This window comes from Pan paniscus, chromosome 6 (assembly GCF_029289425.2).
Source record: "Pan paniscus chromosome 6, NHGRI_mPanPan1-v2.0_pri, whole genome shotgun sequence".
In the NCBI taxonomy this organism is placed as follows: domain Eukaryota; kingdom Metazoa; phylum Chordata; class Mammalia; order Primates; family Hominidae; genus Pan; species Pan paniscus.
In genome coordinates this window covers 119,015,343-119,042,609 of record NC_073255.2, presented here as the reverse complement: position 1 = coordinate 119,042,609, position 27,267 = coordinate 119,015,343, and the positions used below count along the sequence as shown (strand labels likewise).

The 27,267-nt window shown below is 48.2% G+C and overlaps 4 protein-coding genes across 4 annotated transcripts; all 4 read right to left on the bottom strand.

The window, feature by feature from the left end:
- Positions 1-1,381: 1,381 nt before the first annotated feature.
- LOC117981260 (mucin-17-like) lies at positions 1,382-9,816 on the bottom strand. The gene is made up of 3 exons (XM_055115315.1): positions 3,327-9,816; positions 2,088-2,140; positions 1,382-1,402 (listed from the first exon to the last, which is right to left on the bottom strand). The coding sequence occupies exons 1-3, from the start codon at positions 9,814-9,816 to the stop codon at positions 1,382-1,384; spliced, it is 6,564 nt and encodes a 2,187-aa protein (XP_054971290.1).
- A 613-nt stretch (positions 9,817-10,429) lies between these two features.
- Positions 10,430-11,925, bottom strand: LOC129398341 (mucin-17-like). Its single transcript, XM_055115314.1, has 3 exons — positions 10,755-11,925; positions 10,578-10,630; positions 10,430-10,450 (listed from the first exon to the last, which is right to left on the bottom strand). Exons 1-3 carry the CDS (start codon positions 11,923-11,925, stop codon positions 10,430-10,432), a joined length of 1,245 nt encoding a protein of 414 aa, XP_054971289.1.
- A 451-nt stretch (positions 11,926-12,376) lies between these two features.
- On the bottom strand, positions 12,377-14,226 carry LOC106634424 (mucin-17-like). Its single transcript, XM_055115313.1, has 2 exons — positions 12,553-14,226; positions 12,377-12,430 (listed from the first exon to the last, which is right to left on the bottom strand). Exons 1-2 carry the CDS (start codon positions 14,224-14,226, stop codon positions 12,377-12,379), a joined length of 1,728 nt encoding a protein of 575 aa, XP_054971288.1.
- Positions 14,227-15,031: 805 nt separating this feature from the next.
- LOC117981258 (mucin-17-like) lies at positions 15,032-16,893 on the bottom strand. The gene is made up of 2 exons (XM_055115312.1): positions 15,226-16,893; positions 15,032-15,055 (listed from the first exon to the last, which is right to left on the bottom strand). Exons 1-2 carry the CDS (start codon positions 16,891-16,893, stop codon positions 15,032-15,034), a joined length of 1,692 nt encoding a protein of 563 aa, XP_054971287.1.
- Between the last annotated feature and the right edge of the window lie 10,374 nt (positions 16,894-27,267).

The window sequence follows — 27,267 nt, the reverse complement described above, 5'->3', positions numbered from 1 at the left end:
AGTGGTGACAGGTGTCCTGTTGTCATCAGGAGTTGTTGAAAGGGTGCTAGCTTCAGAACCGGCCACTGGCATGGTGCTGACAAGCATACTTGTTAATGGAGTACTTACTTCACTAGGAGTTGAGATTGGCATGCTGGTACCTTCAGCAGTTGTAGGAGAAGAACTGCCTTCAGTAGAAGTGGTGACAGGTATGCTGCTATCAACAGGAGTTGTTGAAAGGGTGCTAGCCTCAGGACTGGCTACCGGCGTGGTGCTGACAGGTATACTTGTTAATGGGGTCATTCTTTCACTAGGAGTTGAGGTTGGTATGCTGGTACCTTCAGCAGTTGTAGGAGATGAACTGGCTTCAGTAGACGTGGTCACAGGTGTGCTTGTGTCAAGACGAGTTGTTGCAAAGGTGCTAGCCTCAGAACTGGCCACTGACATGGTGCTGAGAAGTATACTTGTTAATGGAGTACTTCCTTCACTAGGAGTTGAGATTGGCATGCTGGCATCTTCAGCAGTTGTAGTAGAAGAACTGGCTTCAGTAGAAATGGTCAAAGTAGTGTTGGACTCAACAGGAGTTGTTGAAAGGGTGCTAGCCTCAGAACTGGCCAACGGCTTGGTGCTGACAACTATACTTGTTAATGGAGTATTTACTTCACTAGGACTTGAGATTGGCATGCTGGTATCTTTAGCAGTTGTAGGAGAAGAACTGCCTTCAGTAGAAGTGGTGACAGGTATGCTGGTGTTAACAGGAGCTGTTGAAAGGGTCCTAGCCTCAGAACTGGCCACTGGCATGGTGCTGACAAGTATACTTGTTAATGGAGTGCTTCCTTCACTATAAGTTGAGGTTGGCATGCTGCTACCTTCAGAAGTTGTAGGAGATGAATAGGCTTCAGTAGAAGTGGTCACAGCTCTGCTGGTGTCCACAGGAGTTGTTGAAAGGGTGCTGATTGCAGAACTGGCCACCGGTGTGGTGCTGACAGGCATACTTGTTAATGGAATGCTTCCTTCATGATAAGTTGAGGTTGGCATGCTGGTATCTTCAACAGGTGTAGGAGATGAACTGACTTCAGTAGAAGTGACCACAGGGCTGTTGGAGTCAACAGGAGTTTTTGAAAGGGTGCTAGCCTCAGGACTGGCCACCGGCGTGGTGCTGACAGGTGTACTTGTTAATGCGGTCATTCTTTCACTAGGAGTTGAGGTTGGTATGCTGGTACCTTCAGCAGTTGTAGGAGATGAACTGGCTTCAGAAGACGTGGTCACAGGTGTGCTGGTGTCAACAGGAGTTGTTGAAAGGGTGCTAGCCTCAGAATTGGCCACCAGCGTGGTGCTGACATGTATACTTGTTAATGGAGTGCTTCTTTCACCAGGAGTTGAGGTTGGCATGCTGCTACCTTCAGCAGTTGTAGGAGATAAGCTGATTTCAGTAGAAGTGGTCACAGGTGTCCTGGTGTCAACAGGAGTTGTTGAAAGGGTGCTAGCCTCAGAACTGGCCACCGGCGTGGTGCTGACAGGTATACTTCTTAATGTAGTGCTTCCTTCACTAGGAGTTGAGGTTGGCATGCTGCTACCTTCAGAAGCTGTAGGAGATGAATGGGCTTCAGTAGAAGTGGTCACAGCTGTGCTGGTGTCCACAGGAGTTGTTGAAAGGGTGCTGATTACAGAACTGGCCACTGGTGTGATGCTGACAGGCATACTTGTTAATGGAGTGCTTCCTTCACGATAAGTTGAGGTTGGCATGCTGGTATCCTCAACAGGTGTAGGAGACGAACTGACTTCAGTAGAAGTGACCACAGGACTGTTGGAGTCAACAGGAGTTGGTGAAAGAGTGCTAGCCTCAGGACTGGCCACCGGCGTGGTGCTGACAGGTGTACTTGTTAATGGGCTCGTTCTTTCACTAGGACTTGAGGTTGGTATGCTGGTACCTTCAGCAGTTGTAGGAGATGAACTGGCTTCAGTAGACGTGGTCACAGGTGTGCTGGTGTCAACAGGAGTTGTTGAAAAGGTGCTAGCCTCAGAAATGGCCACTGGCATGGTGCTGACAAGTATACTTGTTAATGGACTACTTCCTTCACTAGGAGTTGAGATTGGCATGCTGGTACCTTCAGCAGTTGTAGGAGAAGAACTGGCTTCAGCAGAAGTGGTGACAGGTGTCCTGGTGTCAACAGGAGTTGTTGAAAGGGTGCTAGCCTCAGAAATGGCCACTGGCATGGTGCTGACAGCTATACTTGTTAATGGAGTGCTTCCTTCACTATAAGTTGAGGTTGGCATGCTGGTACGTTCAGAAGTTGTAGGAGATGAACGGGCTTCAGTAGAAGTGGTGACAGGTGTGCTGGTGTCAACAGGAGTTGTTGAAAGGGTGCTGATTGCAGAACTGGCCATCGGTGTGGTGCTAACAGGCATACTTGTTAATGGAGTTCTTCCTTCACTATAAGTTGAAGTTGGCATGCTGGTATCTTCAGCAGGTGTAGGAGATGAACTGACTTCAGTGGAAGTGACCACAGGACTGTTGGAGTCAACAGGAGTTGTTGAAAGGGTGCTAGCCTCAGGACTGGTTACCGGCGTGGTGCTGACAGGTATACTTGTTAATGGGGTCGTTCTTTCACTAGGAGTTGAGGTTGGTATGCTGGTACCTTCAGCAGTTGTAGGAGATGAACTGGCTTCAGTAGACGTGGTCACAGGTGTGCTTGTGTCAAGACGAGTTGTTGCAAAGGTGCTAGCCTCAGAACTGGCCACTGACATGGTGCTGACAAGTATACTTGTTAATGGAGTACTTCCTTCACTAGGAGTTGAGATTGGCATGCTGGCATCTTCAGCAGTTGTAGGAGAAGAACTGGCTTCAGTAGAAATGGTCAAAGTAGTGTTGGACTCAACAGGAGTTGTTGAAAGGGTGCTAGCCTCAGAACTGGCCAACGGCTTGGTGCTGACAGGCACATTTGTTAATGGAGTGCTTCCTTCATTGTAAGTTGAGGTTGGCATGCTGGTACTTTCAGCAGGTGTAGGAGATGAACGGACTTCAGTAGAAGTGCCCACAGGACTGTTGGAGTCAACAGAATTTGTTGAAAGGGTGCTAGCCTCAGAACTGGCCACCGGCGTGGTGCTGACAGCTATACCTCTTAATGTAGTGCTTCCTTCACTATAAGTTGAGGTTGGCATGCTGCTACCTTCAGCAGTTGTAGGAGAAGAATTGGCTTCACCAGAAGTGGTGACAGGTGTGCTGGTGTCAACAGGAGTTGTTGAAAGGGTGCTAGCCTCAGAATTGGCCACCAGCGTGGTGCTGACATGTATACTTGTTGATGGAGTGCTTCTTTCACCAGGAGTTGAGGTTGGCATGCTGCTACCTTCAGCAGTTGTAGATGAGCTGATTTCAGTAGAAGTGGTCACAGGTGTCCTGGTGTCAACAGGAGTTGTTGAGAGGGTGCTAGCCCCAGAACTGGCCACTGCCATGGTGCTGACAAGCATACTTGTTAATGGAGTATTTACTTCACTAGGACTTGAGGTTGGCATGCTGGTATCTTTAGCAGTTGTAGGAGAACAACTGCCTTCAGTAGAAGTGGTGACAGGTATGCTGGTGTCAACAGGAGTTGTTGAAAGGGTGCTAGCCTCAGAACTGGCCACTGGCATGGTGCTGACAAGTATACTTGTTAATGGAGTGCTTCCTTCACTATAAGTTGAGGTTGGCATGCTGCTACCTTCAGCAGATGTAGCAGATGAACTGACTTCAGTAGAAGTGACCACAGGACTGTTGGAGTCAACAGGAGTTGTTGAAAGTGTGCTAGCCTCAGGACTGGCCACCAGCGTGGTGCTGACAGGTATACTTGTTAATGGAGTGCTTCCTTCACTAGGAGTTGAGGTTGGCATGCTGGTACCTTCAGCAGTTGTAGGAGATGAACTGGCTGCAGTAGAAGTGGTGGCCAGTATGCTGGTATCAACAGGAGTTGTTGAAAGGGTGCTAGCCTCAGAACTGGCCACCGGCGTGGTGCTGACAGGTATACTTCTTAATGTAGTGCTTCCTTCACTACGAGTTGAGGTTGGCATGCTGCTACCTTCAGCAGTTGTAGGAGAAGAACTGGCTTCACCAGAAGTGGTGACAGGTGTCCTGTTGTCATCAGGAGTTGTTGAAAGGGTGCTAGCTTCAGAACCGGCCACTGGCATGGTGCTGACAAGCATACTTGTTAATGGAGTACTTACTTCACTAGGAGTTGAGATTGGCATGCTGGTACCTTCAGCAGTTGTAGGAGAAGAACTGCCTTCAGTAGAAGTGGTGACAGGTATGCTGCTATCAACAGGAGTTGTTGAAAGGGTGCTAGCCTCAGGACTGGCTACCGGCGTGGTGCTGACAGGTATACTTGTTAATGGGGTCATTCTTTCACTAGGAGTTGAGGTTGGTATGCTGGTACCTTCAGCAGTTGTAGGAGATGAACTGGCTTCAGTAGACGTGGTCACAGGTGTGCTTGTGTCAAGACGAGTTGTTGCAAAGGTGCTAGCCTCAGAACTGGCCACTGACATGGTGCTGAGAAGTATACTTGTTAATGGAGTACTTCCTTCACTAGGAGTTGAGATTGGCATGCTGGTATCTTCAGCAGTTGTAGTAGAAGAACTGGCTTCAGTAGAAATGGTCAAAGTAGTGTTGGACTCAACAGGAGTTGTTGAAAGGGTGCTAGCCTCAGAACTGGCCAACGGCTTGGTGCTGACAACTATACTTGTTAATGGAGTATTTACTTCACTAGGACTTGAGATTGGCATGCTGGTATCTTTAGCAGTTGTAGGAGAAGAACTGCCTTCAGTAGAAGTGGTGACAGGTATGCTGGTGTTAACAGGAGCTGTTGAAAGGGTCCTAGCCTCAGAACTGGCCACTGGCATGGTGCTGACAAGTATACTTGTTAATGGAGTGCTTCCTTCACTATAAGTTGAGGTTGGCATGCTGCTACCTTCAGAAGTTGTAGGAGATGAATAGGCTTCAGTAGAAGTGGTCACAGCTCTGCTGGTGTCCACAGGAGTTGTTGAAAGGGTGCTGATTGCAGAACTGGCCACCGGTGTGGTGCTGACAGGCATACTTGTTAATGGAATGCTTCCTTCATGATAAGTTGAGGTTGGCATGCTGGTATCTTCAACAGGTGTAGGAGATGAACTGACTTCAGTAGAAGTGACCACAGGGCTGTTGGAGTCAACAGGAGTTTTTGAAAGGGTGCTAGCCTCAGGACTGGCCACCGGCGTGGTGCTGACAGGTGTACTTGTTAATGCGGTCATTCTTTCACTAGGAGTTGAGGTTGGTATGCTGGTACCTTCAGCAGTTGTAGGAGATGAACTGGCTTCAGAAGACGTGGTCACAGGTGTGCTGGTGTCAACAGGAGTTGTTGAAAGGGTGCTAGCCTCAGAATTGGCCACCAGCGTGGTGCTGACATGTATACTTGTTAATGGAGTGCTTCTTTCACCAGGAGTTGAGGTTGGCATGCTGCTACCTTCAGCAGTTGTAGGAGATAAGCTGATTTCAGTAGAAGTGGTCACAGGTGTCCTGGTGTCAACAGGAGTTGTTGAAAGGGTGCTAGCCTCAGAACTGGCCACCGGCGTGGTGCTGACAGGTATACTTCTTAATGTAGTGCTTCCTTCACTAGGAGTTGAGGTTGGCATGCTGCTACCTTCAGAAGCTGTAGGAGATGAATGGGCTTCAGTAGAAGTGGTCACAGCTGTGCTGGTGTCCACAGGAGTTGTTGAAAGGGTGCTGATTACAGAACTGGCCACCGGTGTGATGCTGACAGGCATACTTGTTAATGGAGTGCTTCCTTCACGATAAGTTGAGGTTGGCATGCTGGTATCCTCAACAGGTGTAGGAGACGAACTGACTTCAGTAGAAGTGACCACAGGACTGTTGGAGTCAACAGGAGTTGGTGAAAGAGTGCTAGCCTCAGGACTGGCCACCGGCGTGGTGCTGACAGGTGTACTTGTTAATGGGCTCGTTCTTTCACTAGGACTTGAGGTTGGTATGCTGGTACCTTCAGCAGTTGTAGGAGATGAACTGGCTTCAGTAGACGTGGTCACAGGTGTGCTGGTGTCAACAGGAGTTGTTGAAAAGGTGCTAGCCTCAGAAATGGCCACTGGCATGGTGCTGACAAGTATACTTGTTAATGGACTACTTCCTTCACTAGGAGTTGAGATTGGCATGCTGGTACCTTCAGCAGTTGTAGGAGAAGAACTGGCTTCAGCAGAAGTGGTGACAGGTGTCCTGGTGTCAACAGGAGTTGTTGAAAGGGTGCTAGCCTCAGAAATGGCCACTGGCATGGTGCTGACAGCTATACTTGTTAATGGAGTGCTTCCTTCACTATAAGTTGAGGTTGGCATGCTGGTACGTTCAGAAGTTGTAGGAGATGAATGGGCTTCAGTAGAAGTGGTGACAGGTGTGCTGGTGTCAACAGGAGTTGTTGAAAGGGTGCTGATTGCAGAACTGGCCATCGGTGTGGTGCTGACAGGCATACTTGTTAATGGAGTTCTTCCTTCACTATAAGTTGAAGTTGGCATGCTGGTATCTTCAGCAGGTGTAGGAGATGAACTGACTTCAGTGGAAGTGACCACAGGACTGTTGGAGTCAACAGGAGTTGTTGAAAGGGTGCTAGCCTCAGGACTGGTTACCGGCGTGGTGCTGACAGGTATACTTGTTAATGGGGTCGTTCTTTCACTAGGAGTTGAGGTTGGTATGCTGGTACCTTCAGCAGTTGTAGGAGATGAACTGGCTTCAGTAGACGTGGTCACAGGTGTGCTTGTGTCAAGACGAGTTGTTGCAAAGGTGCTAGCCTCAGAACTGGCCACTGACATGGTGCTGACAAGTATACTTGTTAATGGAGTACTTCCTTCACTAGGAGTTGAGATTGGCATGCTGGCATCTTCAGCAGTTGTAGGAGAAGAACTGGCTTCAGTAGAAATGGTCAAAGTAGTGTTGGACTCACCAGGAGTTGTTGAAAGGGTGCTAGCCTCAGAACTGGCCAACGGCTTGGTGCTGACAGGCACATTTGTTAATGGAGTGCTTCCTTCATTGTAAGTTGAGGTTGGCATGCTGGTACTTTCAGCAGGTGTAAGAGATGAACGGACTTCAGTAGAAGTGCCCACAGGACTGTTGGAGTCAACAGAATTTGTTGAAAGGGTGCTAGCCTCAGAACTGGCCACCGGCGTGGTGCTGACAGCTATACCTCTTAATGTAGTGCTTCCTTCACTATAAGTTGAGGTTGGCATGCTGCTACCTTCAGCAGTTGTAGGAGAAGAACTGGCTTCACCAGAAGTGGTGACAGGTGTGCTGGTGTCAACAGGAGTTGTTGAAAGGGTGCTAGCCTCAGAATTGGCCACCAGCGTGGTGCTGACATGTATACTTGTTAATGGAGTGCTTCTTTCACCAGGAGTTGAGGTTGGCATGCTGCTACCTTCAGCAGTTGTAGATGAGCTGATTTCAGTAGAAGTGGTCACAGGTGTCCTGGTGTCAACAGGAGTTGTTGAGAGGGTGCTAGCCCCAGAACTGGCCACTGCCATGGTGCTGACAAGCATACTTGTTAATGGAGTATTTACTTCACTAGGACTTGAGGTTGGCATGCTGGTATCTTTAGCAGTTGTAGGAGAACAACTGCCTTCAGTAGAAGTGGTGACAGGTATGCTGGTGTCAACAGGAGTTGTTGAAAGGGTGCTAGCCTCAGAACTGGCCACTGGCATGGTGCTGACAAGTATACTTGTTAATGGAGTGCTTCCTTCACTATAAGTTGAGGTTGGCATGCTGCTACCTTCAGCAGATGTAGCAGATGAACTGACTTCAGTAGAAGTGACCACAGGACTGTTGGAGTCAACAGGAGTTGTTGAAAGTGTGCTAGCCTCAGGACTGGCCACCAGCGTGGTGCTGACAGGTATACTTGTTAATGGAGTGCTTCCTTCACTAGGAGTTGAGGTTGGCATGCTGGTACCTTCAGCAGTTGTAGGAGATGAACTGGCTGCAGTAGAAGTGGTGGCCAGTATGCTGGTATCAACAGGAGTTGTTGAAAGGGTGCTAGCCTCAGAACTGGCCACCGGCGTGGTGCTGACAGGTATACTTCTTAATGTAGTGCTTCCTTCACTACGAGTTGAGGTTGGCATGCTGCTACCTTCAGCAGTTGTAGGAGAAGAACTGGCTTCACCAGAAGTGGTGACAGGTGTCCTGTTGTCATCAGGAGTTGTTGAAAGGGTGCTAGCTTCAGAACCGGCCACTGGCATGGTGCTGACAAGCATACTTGTTAATGGAGTACTTACTTCACTAGGAGTTGAGATTGGCATGCTGGTACCTTCAGCAGTTGTAGGAGAAGAACTGCCTTCAGTAGAAGTGGTGACAGGTATGCTGCTATCAACAGGAGTTGTTGAAAGGGTGCTAGCCTCAGGACTGGCTACCGGCGTGGTGCTGACAGGTATACTTGTTAATGGGGTCATTCTTTCACTAGGAGTTGAGGTTGGTATGCTGGTACCTTCAGCAGTTGTAGGAGATGAACTGGCTTCAGTAGACGTGGTCACAGGTGTGCTTGTGTCAAGACGAGTTGTTGCAAAGGTGCTAGCCTCAGAACTGGCCACTGACATGGTGCTGAGAAGTATACTTGTTAATGGAGTACTTCCTTCACTAGGAGTTGAGATTGGCATGCTGGCATCTTCAGCAGTTGTAGTAGAAGAACTGGCTTCAGTAGAAATGGTCAAAGTAGTGTTGGACTCAACAGGAGTTGTTGAAAGGGTGCTAGCCTCAGAACTGGCCAACGGCTTGGTGCTGACAACTATACTTGTTAATGGAGTATTTACTTCACTAGGACTTGAGATTGGCATGCTGGTATCTTTAGCAGTTGTAGGAGAAGAACTGCCTTCAGTAGAAGTGGTGACAGGTATGCTGGTGTTAACAGGAGCTGTTGAAAGGGTCCTAGCCTCAGAACTGGCCACTGGCATGGTGCTGACAAGTATACTTGTTAATGGAGTGCTTCCTTCACTATAAGTTGAGGTTGGCATGCTGCTACCTTCAGAAGTTGTAGGAGATGAATAGGCTTCAGTAGAAGTGGTCACAGCTCTGCTGGTGTCCACAGGAGTTGTTGAAAGGGTGCTGATTGCAGAACTGGCCACCGGTGTGGTGCTGACAGGCATACTTGTTAATGGAATGCTTCCTTCATGATAAGTTGAGGTTGGCATGCTGGTATCTTCAACAGGTGTAGGAGATGAACTGACTTCAGTAGAAGTGACCACAGGGCTGTTGGAGTCAACAGGAGTTTTTGAAAGGGTGCTAGCCTCAGGACTGGCCACCGGCGTGGTGCTGACAGGTGTACTTGTTAATGGGCTCGTTCTTTCACTAGGACTTGAGGTTGGTATGCTGGTACCTTCAGCCGTTGTAGGAGATGAACTGGCTTCAGTAGACGTGGTCACAGGTGTGCTGGTGTCAACAGGAGTTGTTGAAAAGGTGCTAGCCTCAGAAATGGCCACTGGCATGGTGCTGACAAGTATACTTGTTAATGGACTACTTCCTTCACTCGGAGTTGAGATTGGCATGCTGGTACCTTCAGCAGTTGTAGGAGAAGAACTGGCTTCAGCAGAAGTGGTGACAGGTGTCCTGGTGTCAACATGAGTTGTTGAAAGGGTGCTAGCCTCAGAAATGGCCACTGGCATGGTGCTGACAGCTATACTTGTTAATGGAGTGCTTCCTTCACTATAAGTTGAGGTTGGCATGCTGGTACGTTCAGAAGTTGTACGAGATGAATGGGCTTCAGTAGAAGTGGTGACAGGTGTGCTGGTGTCAACAGGAGTTGTTGAAAGGGTGCTGATTGCAGAACTGGCCATCGGTGTGGTGCTGACAGGCATACTTGTTAATGGAGTTCTTCCTTCACTATAAGTTGAAGTTGGCATGCTGGTATCTTCAGCAGGTGTAGGAGATGAACTGACTTCAGTAGAAGTGACCACAGGACTGTTGGAGTCAACAGGAGTTGTTGAAAGGGTGCTAGCCTCAGGACTGGCTACCGGCGTGGTGCTGACAGGTATACTTGTTAATGGGGTCGTTCTTTCACTAGGAGTTGAGGTTGGTATGCTGGTACCTTCAGCAGTTGTAGGAGATGAAGTGGCTTCAGTAGACGTGGTCACAGGTGTGCTTGTGTCAAGACGAGTTGTTGAAAAGTTGCTAGCCTCAGAACTGGCCACTGGCATGGTGCTGACAAGTATACTTGTTAATGGAGTGCTTCCTTCACTATAAGTTGAGATTGGCATGCTGGCATCTTCAGCAGTTGTAGGAGAAGAACTGGCTTCAGTAGAAATGGTCAAAGTAGTGTTGGACTCAACAGGAGTTGTTGAAAGGGTGCTAGCCTCAGAACTGGCCAACGGCTTGGTGCTGACAGGCACATTTGTTAATGGAGTGCTTCCTTCATTATAAGTTGAGGTTGGCATGCTGGTACTTTCAGCAGGTGTAGGAGATGAACGGACTTCAGTAGAAGTGCCCACAGGACTGTTGGAGTCAACAGAATTTGTTGAAAGGGTGCTAGCCTCAGAACTGGCCACCGGCGTGGTGCTGACAGGTATACCTCTTAATGTAGTGCTTCCTTCACTATAAGTTGAGGTTGGCATGCTGCTACCTTCAGCAGTTGTAGGAGAAGAACTGGCTTCACCAGAAGTGGTGACAGGTGTGCTGGTGTCAACAGGAGTTGTTGAAAGGGTGCTAGCCTCAGAATTGGCCACCAGCGTGGTGCTCACATGTATACTTGTTAATGGAGTGCTTCTTTCACCAGGAGTTGAGGTTGGCATGCTGCTACCTTCAGCAGTTGTAGGAGATGAGCTGATTTCAGTAGAAGTGGTCACAAGTGTCCTGGTGTCAACAGGAGTTGTTGAAAGGGTGCTAGCCCCAGAACTGGCCACTGCCATGGTGCTGACAAGCATACTTGTTAATGGAGTATTTACTTCACTAGGACTTGAGGTTGGCATGCTGGTATCTTTAGCAGTTGTAGGAGAAGAACTGCCTTCAGTGGAAGTGGTGACAGGTATGCTGGTGTCAACAGGAGTTGTTGAAAGGGTGCTAGCCTCAGAACTGGCCACTGGCATGGTGCTGACAAGTATACTTGTTAATGGAGTGCTTCCTTCACTATAAGTTGAGGTTGGCATGCTGCTACCTTCAGCAGATGTAGCAGATGAACTGACTTCAGTAAAAGTGACCACAGGACTGTTGGAGTCAACAGGAGTTGTTGAAAGTATGCTAGCCTCAGGACTGGCCACCAGCGTGGTGCTGACAGGTATACTTGTTAATGGAGTGCTTCCTTCACTAGGAGTTGAGGTTGGCATGCTGGTACCTTCAGCAGTTGTAGGAGATGAACTGGCTGCAGTAGAAGTGGTGACCAGTATGCTGGTATCAACAGGAGTTGTTGAAAGGGTGCTAGCCTCAGAACTGGCCACCGGCGTGGTGCTGACAGGTATACTTCTTAATGTAGTGCTTCCTTCACTACGAGTTGAGGTTGGCATGCTGCTACCTTCAGCAGTTGTAGGAGAAGAACTGGCTTCACCAGAAGTGGTGACAGGTGTCCTGTTGTCATCAGGAGTTGTTGAAAGGGTGCTAGCTTCAGAACCGGCCACTGGCATGGTGCTGACAAGCATACTTGTTAATGGAGTACTTACTTCACTAGGAGTTGAGATTGGCATGCTGGTACCTTCAGCAGTTGTAGGAGAAGAACTGCCTTCAGTAGAAGTGGTGACAGGTATGCTGCTATCAACAGGAGTTGTTGAAAGGGTGCTAGCCTCAGGACTGGCTACCGGCGTGGTGCTGACAGGTATACTTGTTAATGGGGTCATTCTTTCACTAGGAGTTGAGGTTGGTATGCTGGTACCTTCAGCAGTTGTAGGAGATGAACTGGCTTCAGTAGACGTGGTCACAGGTGTGTTTGTGTCAAGACGAGTTGTTGCAAAGGTGCTAGCCTCAGAACTGGCCACTGACATGGTGCTGACAAGTATACTTGTTGATGGAGTACTTCCTTCACTAGGAGTTGAGATCGGCATGCTGGCATCTTCAGCAGTTGTAGTAGAAGAACTGGCTTCAGTAGAAATGGTCAAAGTAGTGTTGGACTCAACAGGAGTTGTTGAAAGGGTGCTAGCCTCAGAACTGGCCAACGGCTTGGTGCTGACAACTATACTTGTTAATGGAGTATTTACTTCACTAGGACTTGAGATTGGCATGCTGGTATCTTTAGCAGTTGTAGGAGAAGAACTGCCTTCAGTAGAAGTGGTGACAGGTATGCTGGTGTTAACAGGAGCTGTTGAAAGGGTCCTAGCCTCAGAACTGGCCACTGGCATGGTGCTGACAAGTATACTTGTTAATGGAGTGCTTCCTTCACTATAAGTTGAGGTTGGCATGCTGCTACCTTCAGAAGTTGTAGGAGATGAATGGGCTTCAGTAGAAGTGGTCACAGCTCTGCTGGTGTCCACAGGAGTTGTTGAAAGGGTGCTGATTGCAGAACTGGCCACCGGTGTGGTGCTGACAGGCATACTTGTTAATGGAATGCTTCCTTCATGATAAGTTGAGGTTGGCATGCTGGTATCTTCAACAGGTGTAGGAGATGAACTGACTTCAGTAGAAGTGACCACAGGACTGTTGGAGTCAACAGGAGTTTTTGAAAGGGTGCTAGCCTCAGGACTGGCCACCGGCGTGGTGCTGACAGGTGTACTTGTTAATGCGGTCATTCTTTCACTAGGAGTTGAGGTTGGTATGCTGGTACCTTCAGCAGTTGTAGGAGATGAACTGGCTTCAGAAGACGTGGTCACAGGTGTGCTGGTGTCAACAGGAGTTGTTGAAAGGGTGCTAGCCTCAGAATTGGCCACCAGCATGGTGCTGACATGTATACTTGTTAATGGAGTGCTTCTTTCACCAGGAGTTGAGGTTGGCATGCTGCTACCTTCAGCAGTTGTAGGAGATAAGCTGATTTCAGTAGAAGTGGTCACAGGTGTCCTGGTGTCAACAGGAGTTGTTGAAAGGGTGCTAGCCTCAGAACTGGCCACCGGCGTGGTGCTGACAGGTATACTTCTTAATGTAGTGCTTCCTTCACTAGGAGTTGAGGTTGGCATGCTGCTACCTTCAGAAGCTGTAGGAGATGAATGGGCTTCAGTAGAAGTGGTCACAGCTGTGCTGGTGTCCACAGGAGTTATTGAAAGGGTGCTGATTACAGAAATGGCCACCGGTGTGATGCTGACAGGCATACTTGTTAATGGAGTGCTTCCTTCACGATAAGTTGAGGTTGGCATGCTGGTATCCTCAACAGGTGTAGGAGACGAACTGACTTCAGTAGAAGTGACCACAGGACTGTTGGAGTCAACAGGAGTTGGTGAAAGAGTGCTAGCCTCAGGACTGGCCACCGGCGTGGTGCTGACAGGTGTACTTGTTAATGGGCTCGTTCTTTCACTAGGACTTGAGGTTGGTATGCTGGTACCTTCAGCCGTTGTAGGAGATGAACTGGCTTCAGTAGACGTGGTCACAGGTGTGCTGGTGTCAACAGGAGTTGTTGAAAAGGTGCTAGCCTCAGAAATGGCCACTGGCATGGTGCTGACAAGTATACTTGTTAATGGACTACTTCCTTCACTCGGAGTTGAGATTGGCATGCTGGTACCTTCAGCAGTTGTAGGAGAAGAACTGGCTTCAGCAGAAGTGGTGACAGGTGTCCTCGTGTCAACAGGAGTTGTTGAAAGGGTGCTAGCCTCAGAACTGGTCACTGGCATGGTGCGCACAGGTATACTTGTTAATGGAGTGCTTCCTTCACTATAAGTTGAGGTTGGCATGCTGGTACGTTCAGAAGTTGTAGGAGATGAATGGGCTTCAGTAGAAGTGGTGACAGGTGTGCTGGTGTCAACAGGAGTTGTTGAAAGGGTGCTGATTGCAGAGCTGGCCATCGGTGTGGTGCTGACAGGCATACTTGTTAATGGAGTTCTTCCTTCACTATAAGTTGAAGTTGGCATGCTGGTATCTTCAGCAGGTGTAGGAGATGAACTGACTTCAGTAGAAGTGACCACAGGACTGTTGGAGTCAACAGGAGTTGTTGAAAGGGTGCTAGCCTCAGGACTGGCTACCGGCGTGGTGCTGACAGGTATACTTGTTAATGGGGTCGTTCTTTCACTAGGAGTTGAGGTTGGTATGCTGGTACCTTCAGCAGTTGTAGGAGATGAACTGGCTTCAGTAGACGTGGTCACAGGTGTGCTTGTGTCAAGACGAGTTGTTGCAAAGGTGCTAGCCTCAGAACTGGCCACTGACATGGTGCTGACAAGTATACTTGTTAATGGAGTACTTCCTTCACTAGAAGTTGAGATCGGCATGCTGGCATCTTCAGCAGTTGTAGGAGAAGAACTGGCTTCAGTAGAAATGGTCAAAGTAGTGTTGGACTCAACAGGAGTTGTTGAAAGGGTGCTAGCCTCAGAACTGGCCAACGGCTTGGTGCTGACAACTATACTTGTTAATTTAGTATTTACTTCACTAGGACTTGAGATTGGCATGTTGGTATCTTTAGCAGTTGTAGGAGAAGAACTGCCTTCAGTAGAGGTGGTGACAGGTATGCTGGTGTTAACAGGAGCTGTTGAAAGGGTCCTAGCCTCAGAACTGGCCACTGGCATGGTGCTGACAAGTATACTTGTTAATGGAGTGCTTCCTTCACTATAAGTTGAGGTTGGCATGCTGCTACCTTCAGAAGTTGTGGGAGATGAATGGGCTTCAGTATAAGTGGTCACAGCTCTGCTGGTGTCCACAGGAGTTGTTGAAAGGGTGCTGATTGCAGAACTGGCCACCGGTGTGGTGCTGACAGGCATACTTGTTAATGGAGTGCTTCCTTCATGATAAGTTGAGGTTGGCATGCTGGTATTTTCAACAGCTGTAGGGGATGAACTGACTTCAGTAGAAGTGACCACAGGACTGTTGGAGTCAACAGGAGTTTTTGAAATGGTGCTAGCCTCAGGACTGGCCACCGGCGTTGTGCTGACAGGTGTACTTGTTAATGGGGTCATTCTTTCACTAGGAGTTGAGGTTGGTATGCTGGTACCTTCAGCAGTTGTAGGAGATGAACTGGCTTCAGTAGAAGTGGTGACAGGTGTCCTGGCGTCAACAGGAGTTGTGGAAAGGGTGCTAGCCTCAGAACTGACCACCGCCGTGGTCCTGACAGGCACACTTGTTATTGGAGTGCTTCCTTCACTATAAATTGAGGTTTGCATGCTGGTATCATCAGCAGTTGTAGGAGATGAACCGGCTGGAGAATAAGTGGTCACAGGTGTGCTGCTGTCAGCAGGAGTTGTTGAAAGTGTGCTCGTTTCCAAACTGGCCACCATTGTGGTGCTGACAGGCATACGTGTTAATGGAGTGCTTCCTTCACTAGAAGTTGAGGTTGTCATGCTGGTACCTTCAGCAGTGGGAGGAGGTGAACTGGCTTCAGTAGAAGTCGTCAAAGGAGTGTTGGAGTCAACAAGAGTTGTTGAAAGGGTGCTAACCTCAGAATTGGCCACCAGCGTGTGGCTGACAGGTATACTTGTTAATGGAGTCGTTCCTTCACTAAGAGTCGAGGTTGGTATGCTGGTACCTTCCGCAGTTGTAGGAGATGAAGTGGCTTCAGTAGAAGTGGTCACAGGTGTGCTGATGTCAACAGGAGTTGCTGAAAGGGTGCTAGCCTCAGAAGTAACTACCGGCTTGGTGCTGACAGGCATACTTGTGAATGGATTGCTTCCTTCACTAGGAGTTGAGGTTGATATGCTGGTACCTTCAGTAGGTATAGGAGATGAACTGACTTCAGTAGAAGTGATCACAGTACTGTTGGAGTCAACAGGAGTTGTGGAAAGGGTGCTAGCCTCAGGACTGGCCACCAGCGTGGTGCTGACAGGTATACTTGTTAATAGACGACTTCCTTCACTAGGAGTTGAGATTGGCATGCTGCTACCTTCAGCAGTTGCAGGTGAACTGGCTTCAGTAGAATTGGTCACCTGAGTTTTGGAGTCAACAGGAATTGTTGAAGGGGTGTTACCCTCAGAACTGACCACAAGCGTGGTGCTGACAGGTATACCTGCTAATGGAGTGGTTCGTTCACTAAGAGTTGAGGTTTGTATGCTGGTACCTTCTGCAGTTGTAGGAGATGAACTGCCTTCAGTAGAAGTGGTGGCAGGAGTGCTGGTGTCAACAGGAGTTGTGGAAAGGGTGCTAGCCTCAGAACTGACCACCAGCGTGGTGCTGAGAGGCATACTTGTTAGTGGAGTGCTTCCTTCACTATAAGTTGGGGTTGGCATGCTGGTACCGTCAGCAGTTGTAGGAGATGAACTGGCTTGAGAATAAGTGGTCACAGGTGTCCTGGTGTCAGCAAGAGTTGTTGAAAGCGTGTTGATTTCAGAACTGGCCACTGTTGTGGTGCTGACCGGTATACTTGTTAATGGAGGCCTTCCTTCCCTAGGAGTTGAGGTTGGTATGCTGGTACCTTCAGCAGGTGTAGGAGATGAACTGATTGCAGTAGAAGTGACCACAGGACTGTTAGAGTCAACAGGAGTTGCTGAAAGGGTGCTAGCCTCAGAACTGACTACCGGCGTGCTGCTCACAGGTATACTTGTTAATGGAGTGCTTCCTTCACTAGGAGTTGAGTTTGGCATGCTGGTACCTTCAGAAGTTGTAGGAGATGATCGGGCTTCAGTAGAAGTGGTCACAGGTGTGCTGTTGTCAACAGGAGTTGTTGAAAGGGTGCTGATTGCAGAACTGGCCACCGGTGTGGTTCTGACAGTTATACTTGTTAAAGGAGTTCTTCCTTCACTATAAGTTGACGTTGGCATGCTGGTACCTTCAGCAGGTGTAGGAGATGAACTGACTTCATTAGAAGTGACCATAGGAGTGTTAGTGTCAACAGGAGTTGTTAAAAGGGTGCTAGCCTCAGGACTGGCCACCAGCGTGGTGCTGACAGGCATACTTGTTAATAGAGTACTTCCTTCACTAGTAGTTGAGGTTGGCAAGCTGGTACCTTCAGCGGATGTAGGAGAGGAACTGGTTTCAGCAGAAGTGGTCACAGCTGTGCTGTAGTCAACAGGAGTTTTTGAAAGGGTGCTAGCCTCAGAATTGGCCACCAGCATGTGGCTGACAGGTGTGCTTGTTAATGGAGTCATTCCTTCACTAAGAGTCGAGGTTGGTATGCTGGTACCTTCAGCAGTTGTAGGAGATGATGTGGCTTCAGTAGAAGTGGTCACAGGTGTGCTGGTGTCAACAGGAGTTGCTGAAAGTGTGCTAGCCTCAGAACTGACTACCGGCGTGGTGCTATCAGGCATACCTGTTAATGGAGTGCTTCCTTCCCTAGGAGTTGAGGTTGGCATGCTGGTACCTTCAGAAGTTGTAGGAGATGAATGGGCTTCAGTAGAATTGGTCACAGGTGTGCTGGTGTCCACAGGAGTTGTGGAAAGGGTGCTAGCCTCAGAACTGACCACCAGCCTGGTGCTGACAGGTATACTTGTTAGTGGAGTGCTTCCTTCACTATAAGTTGAGGTTTGCATGCTGGTACCGTCAGCAGTTGTAGGAGATGAACTGGCTTGAGAATAAGTGGTCACAGGTGTGCTGGGGTCCGCAGGAGTTGTTGAAAGGCTGTTGATTTCAGAACTGGCCACTGTTGTGGTGCTGACAGGCATACTTGTTAATGGAGTGCTTCCTTCACTAGGAGTTGAGGTTGGCATGCTGGTACCTTCAGCAGTGGGAGGAGGTGAACTGGCTTCAGTAGAAGTCGTCAAAGGAGTGTTGGAGTCAACAGGAGTTTTTGAAAGGGTGCTAGCCTCAGAATTGGCCACCGTCATGTTGCTGACAAGTATACTTGTTAATGGAGTCATTCCTTCACTAGGAATTGAGGTTGGTGTGCTGATACCTTCAGCAGTTGTAGGAGATGAAGTGGCTTCAGTAGAAGTGGTCACAGGTGTGCTGGTGTCAACAGGAGTTGCTGAAAGGGTGCTAGCCTCAGAACTGACTACCGGTGTGTTGCTGAGAGGTATACTTGTTAATGGAGTGCTTCCTTCACTAGGAGTTGAGGTTGGCATGCTGGTACCTTCAGAAGTTGTAGGAGATGAATGGGCTTCAGTAGAAGTGGTCACAGGTGTGCTGGTGTCAACAGGAGTTGTTGAAAAGGTGCTGATTGCAGAACTGGCCAGCAGTGTGGTGCTGACAGGCATACTTGTTAAAGGGGTTCTTCCTTCACTGTAAGTTGAGGTTGGCATGCTGATGCCTTCAGCAGGTGTAGGAAATGAACTGACTGCAGTAGAAGTGACCACAGGACTGTTAGAGTCAACAGGAGTTGTTAAAAGTGTGCTAGCCTCAGGACTGGCCACCAGCGTGGTGCTGACAACTATACTTGTTAATAGAGTACTTCCTTCACTAGGAGTTGTGGTTGGCATGCTGCTACCTTCAGCAATTGTAGGAGAGGAACTGGCTTCAGTAGAAGTGGTGATATGTGTGCTTGTGTCAAGAGGAGTTGTTGAAAGGGTGCTAGCCTCAGAACTGGTCAACAGCATTTTGCTGACAGGCATACTTGTTAATGGAGTGCTTCCTTCACTAGGAGTTGAGGTTGGCATACTGGCACCATCAGCAGTTATAGGAGAGGAACTGGTTTCAGTTGAAGTGGTCACAGGTGTGCCGGTGTCAACAGGAGTTGTTGAAAGGGTGCTAGCCTCAGAACTGGCCACCAGTGTGGTGTTGACAGGGATACTTGTTAATGGAGTGCTTCCTTCAGTATAAGTTGAGGTTGGCATGCTGGTACCTTCCGCAGTTGTAGAAGATGAAGTGGCTTCAGTTGAAGTAGTCACAGGAGTGTTGGAGTCAACAGGAGTTGTTGAAAGCGTGCTAGTCTCACAACTGGCCACCAGTGTGGTGCTGACAGACATACTTGTTATTGTAGTGCCTCTTTCACTGTAAGTTGAGGTTGGCATGCTGGTACCTTCAGCAGTTGTAGAAGATGAACTAGCTTCACTAGAAGTGGTCACAAAAGTGTTGGAGTCAGCAGGACTTGTTGAAGTTGTGCTAGCCTCAGAACTGACCACCAGCCTGGTGCTGACAGTCATGTTTGTTAATGGAGTGCTTCCTTCACTAGGAGTTGAGGTTGGTATGCTGGTACCTTCAAGAGTTGTAGAAGATGAACTGGCTTCACTAGAAGTGGTCACAGGTGTGCTGGTGTCAACAGGAGTTGTTGAAGGGGTGCTAGCCTCAGAACTGGCCACCGTCATGGTGCTGACAGGCATACTTGTTAATGGAGTGCTTCCTTCACTAGGAGTTGAGGTTGGCATGCTGTTAACTTCAGCAGTTGGAGGAGATGAACTGGCTTCAGTAGAAGTGGTCACCTGAGTTTTGGAGTCAACAGGAGTTGTTGAAAGGTTGGTAGCCTCAGAACTGGCCACTGGCATGGTGCTGACAGGCATATTTGTTAATGGAGTGCTTCCTTCACTAGGAGTTGAGGTTGCAATGCTGGTATCTTCAGCAGTTGTGGGAGATGAGCTGGCTTCACTAGCAGTGGTCACAAAAGTTTTGGAGTCAACAGGAATTGTTGAAGTGGTGCTAGCCTCAGAACTGGCCACCAATATGGTGCTGACAGGCATATTTGTTAATGGAGTGCTTCCTTCACTAAGAGTTGAGGTTGGCATGCTGGTAGCTTCAGCAGTTGTAGGAAGTGAACTGGGTTCAGTAGAAGTGGTCACAAGTGTGCTGGTGTCAACAGGAGTTATTGAAAGTGTGCTCATTTCAGAAGTGGCAACCGGCGTGGTGCTGACAGGCGTACTTGTTAATGGAGTGCTTCCTTCAGTATAAGTTGAGGTTGGTATGCTGGTGCCTTCAGCAGTTGTAGGAGATGAACTGGCTTCAGTAGAAGTGATCACAGGAGTGTTGGAGTCAGCAGGAGTTGTTGAAAGGGTGCTATCCTCAGAACTGACCACCAGCATCATGCTGAGAGGCATTCTTGTTAATGGAGTGCTTCCTTCACTAGGAGCTGAGTTTGACAGGCTGGGACCTTCAGCAGTTGTAGGAGATGAGCTGGCTTGAGCAGAAATGGTCACAGGTGTGCTGATTTCAACAGGAGTTGTCAAAAGGGTGATAGCCTCTGAACTGGCCACCTGCATGGTGCTGGCAGGCATACTTGTTAATGGAGTGCTTCCTTCACTGTTAGTTGATTTGGGTATGGTGGTGCTTTCAGGAGTAGTAGGAGATGAACTTGCCTGAGTAGAAGTGGTCAGAGGTGTGCTCATATCAACCTTATATGTTAAAGATGTGTAGGCCTCAAAATTGGGAAGAGGTGCGGTGCTGACAAAAGCCATTGTTGATGAAGTGCTTTCTTCACTTGGTGTTGACATGGGCACGTCGGTGCCTTCAGGAGTTGTAGGAGATGAAGTGTCTTCAGTAGATCTGGGGAAAAGTGTGGTGCTGTCACTGGTAGATTCTGAAGTTGTTCTGGATTCTGTTGGTGTCATCCTGGTACTGGAGACACCAGGAGTGTCTGAAGTCACACTGGACTCAATCAAGGTCATCTCAGTGTTGGTGCTGTAACTCAAATACATTCTTGGCTCCACGACATTTGTAGATGTTGTACCTGTGGCGGTGTTTGCCACAGAACCTGTTTAAGATACGATGATATTTTGTTTAGAAGTTTCTTAGGGTTCTGTATGTCAGGAGTGATTGTTGTAGTTGGGCTTTTTACTGAAAATGTGTTCAGATGAGGGATGTCATCCATTTTCAGGAAGAAGTGGAATTAGTTTCTCCAGTGTGTTAGTCTCTCCTGCCTTCCCTTCTATGCGGTTAGGAATTGAACTCAACCCCTTTCTTCCACAGTCCCTGCCTGGGTGATTCCACATCTGCCTTGTAATTCCTGGCCCCAGATCTCAAGCCGTCACACATTGTAAAATATGGCAGCTTCACCAGCCTGGCAGGGGTCGCTCTAGCCCTTTCGCAGGTGAGCCACCTTCCCAGATAGATCTTGGAGTCTGTTGCCTTACCTGTCCTAACGTGCTGAGACAGCTGCTGGCACTGACGGTTCAAGACGTCCCCTTGGGAGATGCACCCTCCTCCATCCCACACAGCCCTGTTCACACTGAGGTCTGAAAGAGACAAAGGGGAGTTAGTATCCCAGAGCCATGATCTTCCTTCATTCTCTTGAAGACTCTGAGTCTCTACTCCCTGCCCTGGAAAGTCCCTGGCCCCTGAACCAGCCTGCTGATTTCAGTTAGAAATCAGCCATCAGGACACTGCCCCAGAAAGTAAAGCAAGAAGATGGTACAGGGGATTTGCTCCCCAGCCTGGAGGAGGTCCAGCAATGTCAAATTGTGCAGGTGGCATGTGCCCGTAGTTCCAGCACTTTGGAGGCTGGGGGGAGAGGATCGCTTGAGCCCAGGAGGTCAAGGCTACAGTGAGCTATGATTGCACTACTGCACTCCAGCCTAGGTGACAGAGTGAGACCCTGTCTCTACAAAATTTTATAAAAATTAGCTGGGGATGGTGGCACATGCCTGTAGTCCCAGCTACCCAGGAGGCTGAGGCAGGAGGATCACTTGAGCCCAGGAGATCATGTTCATAATGAGCTATGATGGCACCACTGCACTCTAGCCTGGGTGACAGAGTGAGACCTTGTCTCTAAAATGAATAAATAAATATTTTTAAAAAGATAGAATATGACCTATTAGAATAACATGCCAACTGACTGGGCGTGGTGGCTCATGCCTGTAATCCCAGCACTTTGGGAAGCTAAGGCAGGTGGATCACGAGGTCAGGAGTTCAAGACCAGCCTGGCCAACAAGGCAAAACCCTGTCTCTACTAAAAATACAAAAATTAGCTGGGCATGGTGGCATGTGCACCTGTAGTCCCAACTACTTGGGAGGCAGAGGCAGGAGAATCGCTTGAACCTGGGAGTCAGAGGTTGCAGTGAGCCAAGATCACACCACTGTACTCCAGCCTGGGTGACAGGGCAAGACTCAAAAAAAAAAAAAAAAGCCAACATTGTAATTGCTATTTGAAATATATAAGTGAGTGGTTGATTTAGATTTGTGATTTTCCATTAGAACATTGCTAAGATTGTAAACTGTTAAAACATTTAAGAGAACTTAAGGTTCAACACACGTAAACATTTAATTAGACCCGTAGAACAATCTATGTGTGGGGAAGTTTTAAAAATATATACATTTAATTTGTTAGATTTATGGAATTTCTTAAGTACTTGGGAAGTTTAATTTATTAATCAGACAACTGAAGTCCTTCAATAGAAAATACAGTGTACAGTCACATATTCTTAGCTAGAAAATTTACTAAAAAAAAAATAAAAGAGGCCGGGCACGGTGGCTCACGCCTGTAATCTCAGCATTTTGAGAGGCTGAGGCAGGCGGATTACCTGAGGTCAGGAGTTCAAGACCAGCCTGGCCAACATGGTGAAACCCTGTCTCTACTAAAAATACAAAAATTAGCCGGGTGCGGCGGCGTGCACCTATAATCCCAGCTACTCGGGAGGCTGAGGCAGGAGGATTGCTTGAGCCTGGGAGACAGAGGTTGCAGTGAGCTGAGATCGTGCCACTGCACTCCAGCCTGGCCAACAGAGTGAGACTCTGTCTCAAAAAAAATAATAATAATAATAAATAAATTAAAAAACGGAATGCAAAAATTCCCAGCACCCAACAAGGTAAAATTCACAACATCTGGCATGAATCATTACTGAGTATGAACAGTCAAGAAAACATGAATGATGGAGAGAAAAATAATCAACCTATGGAAACCTACCCAGAATGGACACAGACATAAGAATCTTCAGAGAAAGGCATTTAAGTAGTATGTGTGTATGTATGTATACATGTATGTATGTACGTATTTAGAGACAGAGCCTCACTCTGTTGCCCAGGCTGGAGTGCAGTGGTGCGATCTCTGCTCACTGCAACCTCTGCCTCCCAGGTTCAAGCAATCCTCCTGCCTCAGCCTCCTGAGTAGCTGGGATTACAGACATCTGCCACCGTGTCCAGCTATTTTTTTTTTTCTTTTTTGAGATGTAGTTTTGCTCCTGTTGCCCAGGCTGGAGTGCAATGGTGTGATCTTGGCTCACCACAACCTCTGCCTTCTGGGTTCAAGTGATTCTCCTGCCTCAGCCTCCCGAGTAGCTGGGATTACAGGCATGCGCCACCACACCCCAACTAATCTTGTATTTTTAGTAGAGATGGGGTTTCTCCACGTTGGTCAGGCTGGTCTCGAACTCCCGACCTCAGGTGATCTGCTGGCTTTGGCCTCCCAAAATGCTGGGATTACAGGCATGAACCACCACGTCCGGACTTATTTATTAATTTTTAAGAGAGAGTGTCTCTCTGTATCGCCCAGGCTGGAGTGCGGTGGGGCAATCATAGCTTACTGCAACCTCAAATTCCTGGGCTCAAGCAATTCTTCCACTTCAGCCTCCTGAGTAGCTGGCACTACAGGCATGAGACACCACGCCTAGCCAGTTTTTTTAAAGTTTTTTTTTTGTAGAGACAGGGGTCTCACTATGCTGCCCAGGCTGCTCTTGAACTCTGGGCCTCAAGGGATCCTGCTGCCTCAGCCTCCCAAAGTGCTGGGATTACAGGTATGAGCCACCGCATCCAGTCCAAAATAGCTTCTATAACTGTGTTCTATATGTGCAATAATCCAATAGAAACATGGAAAAATGTGTATATAAACAAACAGAACTTCTAGAGATAAAAAAATAACACTAGATGGGATTAAGGACAGATTAGACATTGAAGAAGAAAATAAATAATGATGTGAAGGGATGGCAATAGAAACTATCCACACTGAAAGACGTAAAGAAAAAATGAGCCGGGCGCGGTGGCTTATGCCTGTAATCCTAGCACTTTGAGAGGCCGAGGCGGGCAGATCACAAGGTCAGGAGTTCGAGACCAGCCTGGCAAATATGGTGAAACCCTGTCTCTACTAAAAATACAAAAATTAGCTGGGCGTGATGGCATACACCTGTAGTCCCAGCTACTCGGGAGGCTCAGGCAGAAGAATCACTTGAACTGGGAGGCGGAGGTTGCAGTGAGCCAAGATCGCGCCACTGCACTCCAGCCTGGGTGACGGAGCAAGACTCCATCTCAAAAAAAAAAAAAAAAAGAATTAAAAAAAAATTTAAGGGTGAGGTGCGGTGGCTCACACCTGTAATCCCAGCACTTTGGGAAGCCCAGACAGGCAGATCAATTGAGCCCAGGAGTTCGAGACCAGCCTGGGCAACATGATGAAACCTCCATCTCAAAAAAAAATACAAAAATTTGCTGGGCATCATGGCATGCACCTGTAGTACCAGCTACTTGAGAGGCTGAGACAGGAGAACTGCTTGAGCCCTAAAGGCGGAGGTTGCAGTGAGCTCAGATTGCATCACTGCACTCCAGTCTGGGCAATGGAATGAAACCCTGTCTCAAAAAAAAAAGAAAAAATTTTTTAAAGATTATCAGTAAGTGTTGGGACAACTTTAAGCAGCCTAATATATAGGAGTCCCTAAAGGCAAGGAGAAAAAGGGGTAACTAAAAAATATGTGAAGAAACAATGGCCCCAAGTTTTCAAACTTGATAAAAACTATAAGCCCACAGCTCCAAAAAATTCAACAACTCCAAACACAAGAAACATGAAGAAAACTACCAGGGCACTCAGATTCTACAGATGTTAAAATGGAGATCTGTAAGCAACTTCATGCCAATAAATTTGACAACTTAGATGAAATGAACAAATTCTCTGGAAGACACAAACTAGAAAAGCTCACTCAAGAATAAATAGATTGGCCAGGCATGGTGGTTCATGCTTGTAATCCCAGCCCTTTAGGGGACGGAGGGGCGGTGGATCACTTGAGACCAGGAGTTCGAGACCAGCCTGAGCAATAGCGAGAAACCTCATCTCTACAAGAAATATAAAATATAAAAATTAGGGCTGGGCATGGGCCCTAGGTGCCCCACCCCCAACCTCACTTACTACCTTTCATCCACACTGGATTCATGCAAATTAGTATAATATAATATAATATAATTTCTTTTTATTACTTTTAATAGACATACAGATGGGGTCTTGCTATGTTGCCCAGATAGTCTCAAGCTCTGGGTCCAAAGTGATCCTCCAGCCTCGGCCTCCCAAAATGCTGGAATTACAGACATGAGCCACTGTGTCTGGCATATTATCTTTCAATAATGAAAAAATAAAATAGGCCAGGCGTGATGGCTCACACCTGTAATCCCAGCACTTTGGGAAGCCAAGTGGGGAGGGTTGCTTGAGGCCATGAGTTTGAGACCAGCCTCAGAAACATAGCAAGACCTTGTCTGTACTAAAAATAAAAAAAATTAGCTGGGCATGGTGGTGCGTGCCTGTAGTCCCAGGTACTCAAGAGGCTGAGGTAGGTGGATCACTTGAGGCCACAGTTTGAGATCAGCCTAGGCAACATGGTGAGATGCTACCTCTACTAAAAAACAATTAATCGGGCGTGGTGGTGCTTACCTCTAGTCCCAGCTAATTGGGAGGCTGAGGCGGGAAGACCACTTGAGCCCAGGCGTTCAAGGCTGCAGTGAGCTATGATGGCACAACCGCACTCCAGCCTGGGCAACAGAGCGAGGTCATATCTCTTAAAAACCACTAGAAATCTTTGAATAAAGGGCCTTGCATGTCCATTTTGCTCTGGGCCCTAAAATTATGTAACCAGTTTCGTCTAGAACCAGATGAGAGGTCTCAGCCCCATTATCTCAGCACTATGAGCTGCATGAAGTCGCTTAGTCTGTGGGGTGCTAGTGGCTGGGGTTGGCTACCTAAGACAGTGTGCCAGGGATGGAGTGACAAGGCCAAGTTACCAAGGCCAGCGAGGCTTCATGGCTCCCATAGCCAGCCCTCCTTATGGCAAAGCCAGGCCATAGGCCCAGGCCCACAGCAGGACTTCCTGGAAACAGCATACCCCTGTCCCTGCCTGGGCCTGGCCCCTGCAGGTAAATCCAGGCAGATATAGGAGGCCAAGGGCTCCCCGTGAGCATCTTCACTCCACTGTGCCCGGTAGGCCCTGATCCACTGACCCCCAAGAGGTGGGAAGAGGGTGGAGTCAGAGGGAAGTAAGAAAGCTTTGCAGGGGTGAGTATAGGAGACAAGGGGAGAGAAGGGACTGGGACTTGGACAGTGTTATTGGGGTGAGTCCACCACACACAGCAAGCACTCAGTTCCACAACATCCACTGTGTGGGCTCCTCCATAACTGCTTTCTTTTATTTTTATTTTTTCTTTCTTTCTTTTTTAAGACAAGGTCTCACTGTTGCCCAGGCTGGAGTGCAGTCTTGGCTCACTGCAATCTCCGCCTCCTGGGTTCAAGCAATCCTTCAACTTCAGTCTCCCAAGTAGCTGGGACTACAGGCATGCATCACCATGCCCAGCTTTTTTTTTTTTTTTTTTTTTTTTTTTGAGAGAGATCTCGCTCTGTCACCCAGGCTGGAGCGCAGTGGCATGATCCTGGCTCGCTGCAACCTCCACCTCCCAGGTTCAAGAGATTTACCTGCCTCAGCCTCCTGAGTAGCTGGGATTACAGGGGCACATAACTACACCTGGCTAATTTTTTTGTATTTTTAGTAGAGGCGGGGTTTCACCATGTTGGCCAGGCTGGTCTCGAACTCCTGACCTCATGCGATCTGCCCGCCTTGGCCTCCCAAAGTGCTGGGATTACTGGTGTGAGCCACCGTGCTTGGCCTATATTTTTTGTACAGACGGATTTTCACCATGTTAGCCAGGCTGGTCTTGAACTCCTGGCCTCAAGTGATCCGCCTGCCTTGGCCTCCCAAAGTGCTGGGATTACAGGTGTAAGCCACCATGCCAAGCCTCTTTTTTTTTTTTTTTCTTAAGATGGAGTCTCCCTCTGTCACCCAGGCTGGATTGCAGTGGTGCAAACATGGCTTATTGCAGCCTCCACCTCCTGGCCTCAAGTGATCCTCCTACCTCAGCCTCCCAAGTAGCTGGGACCACAGGCGCACACCACAATGCCTAATTTTTACATTTTTTTGTAGAGATGAAAGTCTCCCTGTGTTGCCCAGGCTGGTCTCAAACTTCTGGGCTCAAGCGATCCTCCCACCTCAGCCTCCCAAAGTGCTGGGATTCCAGGCATGAACCACCCATGCCTGGTCCTCTAATTGTTTTTATGTTGGCTCTGTTCTCCCCAACCCCATTAAATTTTTCTTTTTTTTAGAGACGTGGTCTCCGTCTGTTACCCAGGCTGGAGTGCAATGCTCAAGTGGGGTGCTGGTGGCCGTGGTCAGTTACCTAAGACAGAGTGTGCCAGCCTCCCAAAATGCTAAGATTACAGACATAAACCACTG

Coding starts and splice junctions, on each gene's coding strand:
- LOC117981260 (XM_055115315.1), bottom strand. CDS start 9,816: ATGCCTGTCAGCACCACACCGATGGCCAGTTCTGCAATCAGCACCCTT. Junction 2,141..3,326: donor CTCATCTACAACTGCTGAAG/GTAGCAGCATGC, acceptor TGTTGACACCAG/GACACCTGTCACCACTTCTG. Junction 1,403..2,087: donor TTCTCCTACAACTGCTGAAG/GTACCAGCATGC, acceptor TACTGAAATCAG/CTTATCTCCTACAACTGCTG.
- LOC129398341 (XM_055115314.1), bottom strand. CDS start 11,925: ATGTCAGTGGCCAGTTCTGAGGCTAGCACCTTTGCAACAACTCGTCTT. Junction 10,631..10,754: donor ATCTCCTACAACTGCTGAAG/GTAGCAGCATGC, acceptor TGTTGACACCAG/CACACCTGTCACCACTTCTG. Junction 10,451..10,577: donor TTCTCCTACAACTGCTGAAG/GTAGCAGCATGC, acceptor TGACTCCAACAG/TCCTGTGGGCACTTCTACTG.
- LOC106634424 (XM_055115313.1), bottom strand. CDS start 14,226: ATGTCAGTGGCCAGTTCTGAGGCTAGCACCTTTGCAACAACTCGTCTT. Junction 12,431..12,552: donor CTGTGGTCACTTCTACTGAA/GTCAGTTCATCT, acceptor TTCTGCAATCAG/CACCCTTTCAACAACTCCTG.
- LOC117981258 (XM_055115312.1), bottom strand. CDS start 16,893: ATGCCTGTCAGCACCACGCTGGTGGCCAGTCCTGAGGCTAGCACCCTT. Junction 15,056..15,225: donor CTGCTGACAGCAGCACACCT/GTGACCACTTAT, acceptor TGTTGACGCCAG/GACACCTGTCACCACTTCTA.